This window comes from Borostomias antarcticus, assembly GCF_949987555.1.
Source record: "Borostomias antarcticus genome assembly, contig: scaffold_1202, whole genome shotgun sequence".
In the NCBI taxonomy this organism is placed as follows: domain Eukaryota; kingdom Metazoa; phylum Chordata; class Actinopteri; order Stomiiformes; family Stomiidae; genus Borostomias; species Borostomias antarcticus.
In genome coordinates this window covers 2,501-5,436 of record NW_028176348.1, presented here as the reverse complement: position 1 = coordinate 5,436, position 2,936 = coordinate 2,501, and the positions used below count along the sequence as shown (strand labels likewise).

The following is a 2,936-nucleotide window of genomic DNA, read 5'->3' as shown; positions in this document are numbered from 1 at the left end:
GCTGGCGGGGAGTTTACACATGCTAATTCATGTGAGCGGCCACGAGCTTTGAACTTGAGAAACCATGAGATTCGCCATTAAGAGAAGGCAGGTGCGAACTCTTCCAGCGGTTTACGAACACGTCGTGAATCAGACGGGAGCTTTCCTTAGAAACGTTCTTAGGAAGAAATTTAAGAACAGAACTTAAGAAGAAGATATTGGTGAATGAGGCCCATTGTGAATAAGAATCTGTTCTTAACTGACTTGCCTGGTTAAGTGAATCGGTTTTACCAACTTAACTCACCGGGGTTCTTAGTCTGAAAGTCGGTCTTGCGCTGCAGGGTGGAGGGCAGGTCGTTGAGGCGGAGCGACAGCTGGCGTTTGAACGGCGAGTTCTTCCCGCTGAGGGCCGGGAACCCCCGGAACGACCCCTGCCGGACCAGCTGCTCGATAGGGGCGTGGCGGCGAGGGATGGCGTGGGGCCCGCCAGGCTCTGCCCGCTCCACGGGGGAGTCGGCTCCCTCAGGCGGGGAGGCAGTGCCAGGGGGGAGGGCGGGGATGACACAGGGAGGGTCTGGGGGGGGGGCGGGACAGGGGGCGAGTTCGAGATTAAGAACCACCGCTTCAAAACAACTCAGACGTGTTTTCACAGCACATAATGACATGACACAATGACTTCCTGTCTCTCTCAGCCCCAGGGCATTCTGGGAGACTCCTACCTTTCTTCTTCTCCTGCAGCTGCTTCATGATGTCATCGCGGTCGGCGCCCGGCTGGATGCAGGAGGAGTTGATGCGGAAGGAGCCCTCGCGCACGAAGGAGGTGCGGCTGGCGTCGAAGGAGGCGGTGACGCCGCACTCCTTCTCCCGGCGCTGCTTCCTCTCCAGGCAGGCGGCGAACGCGCAGCCCACCGCGTGGCTCAGTCTCTCCCCCTGGTGGATGACAGCCGCAACAGTCATTATCAATACTGAGCTGATCAATGACTGATCAGCTCCCAAACCCTAACCCACTGCCTGGCTCAGTCCCCCTGGTGGACGACAACCGCAACAGCAACAACAAGATACAATACAATCAGATACAGTAATCAATCGTGGGCTGTTCCAGTGGGGTCTAAATGTCTATTCTACCCGGTGTATGTACTATACTGAAGGTATACTGAAGAGCATTAGGGCCAACAGCAGAGAGTTTTTTTTTTTTAAGCTTCTGAGTTTAAAGTCAGAAATTCTGACTTTTTTCTCATGAGTTATTTCTGACTTTTTTTTCTCAGAAATTCCGAGTTTTTTTCTCAGAAATTCTGACTTTAATCTCAGAAATTCTGACTTTAATCTCAGAAGTTATTTCTGACTTTTTTTCTCAGAAATTCTGACTTTTTTTCTCAGAAATTCTGACTTTTTTTCTCAGAAATTCTGACTTTAATCTCAGAAATAAAAATAAAATAATAAACTCTTAAAAAATAATAAACTCAGTTGTTGGCCCTAATGCTCTTCTGTATATATACGTATATGATGGGCCTGGATTGTGGAAAGTGCCCCTGGTGGATTGCAGCCCAGGCAGCAGTTCAGATTGGGAGTAGATGACCCCAGCTCCAGGCCATAATCCTAGTCTTAATCCCTAGTGACGGCTCTGCTGCTACAGTATGCAGCCATGGCTGAGGGATTACTGTAGCAATCTACGTGTATATGTGTGGGTGTGTACAGTATGTGTGTGCATGCATGTGTGTGTGGGTGTGTGTGTGTGTCTGTGTGGGTGTGTACAGTATGTGTGTGCATGCGTGTGTGTGTGTGTGTGTGTGTGTGTGTGTGTGTGTGTGTGTGTGCATCTTGACATTTTTGTACATTGCATTCTTCTGTGGCCTGGTCATTTATTGTAATGTATATCTGTGTGTGATTTTATTATCGTCTACTTCACTTTTTGTATGTTGTTTCTTAACCTGCTTGCAAATCAGTTGCCCTCTGGGATTCTAACAATAAACAGAACTGAACTGATGTGTATATTATGCGTGTGTGTGCGTGTGTGCGCATGTGTTCATGTGAGTGTGTGTGTGTGTGTGTGTGTGTGTCCGTGCTCACTGAATCCTTGAGGGCCATGAAGCAGTGGCATATCCAACGACGCGTGGTTCCGTCACGGCAGATGTAGGAGAAGGCTTTGTCATAGTTCCGGTCGGGCGCACAGAAGGACACCTTCTCTATGGTCTGGTCCACAATCAGGTCCTGCGAGAAGGGGAGAGAGACGGAGAGACGGAGAGAGAGAAAGAGGAGGAGAGAGGGAATGTCATGAGGGTTTTCGTCGTCGTTACGGACAGCTGAAGCGCTGCCATGTCCTCTAAAGCAGACGAAGGTCCTAGACCTTCTAGACCTAGACTCAGAGAAGAAGGTCCTAGACCTAGACTCAGAGAAGAAGGTCCTAGACCTTCTAGACCTAGACTCAGAGAAGAAGGTCCTAGACCTAGACTCAGAGAAGAAGGTCCTAGACCTAGACTCAGAGAAGAAAGTCCTAGACCTTCTAGACCTAGACTCAGAGAAGAAGGTCCTAGACCTTCTAGACCTAGACTCAGAGAAGAAGGTCCTAGACCTAGACTCAGAGAAGAAGGTCCTAGACCTAGACTCGGAGAAGAAGGTCCTAGACCTTCTAGACCTAGACTCAGAGAAGAAGGTCCTAGACCTAGACTCAGAGAAGTAGGTCCTAGACCTTCTAGACCTAGACTCAGAGAAGAAGGTCCTAGACCTAGACTCAGAGAAGAGGGTCCTAGACCTTCTAGACCTAGACTCAGAGAAGAAGGTCCTAGACCTAGACTCAGAGACCGGCGCTGTGCTGTTACTGTTCCAGCCCTCTGCGTGTCTCACTGAAGCCCCGCCCCTTCCCAGACCCCCGTCCACACCCCTGCCAGTCCTGATCACTCTCACTCACTCTGACTCACCCTCCCCTCCCTCCCTCCCTCCCTCCTCTTCCTCTCCCCTCC

The 2,936-nt window shown here is 50.2% G+C and overlaps 1 protein-coding gene across 1 annotated transcript; it reads right to left on the bottom strand.

Moving 5' to 3' along the window:
- Nucleotides 1–283: 283 nt before the first annotated feature.
- Nucleotides 284–2,294, bottom strand: LOC311328599 (protein numb homolog; the record flags this gene model as incomplete). Its single annotated transcript, XM_084462545.1, has 4 exons — nt 284–553; nt 699–909; nt 2,047–2,187; nt 2,274–2,294. Coding segments are annotated over 4 exons (643 nt in total), but the record flags the coding sequence as incomplete, so codon positions are not given.
- Between the last annotated feature and the right edge of the window lie 642 nt (nt 2,295–2,936).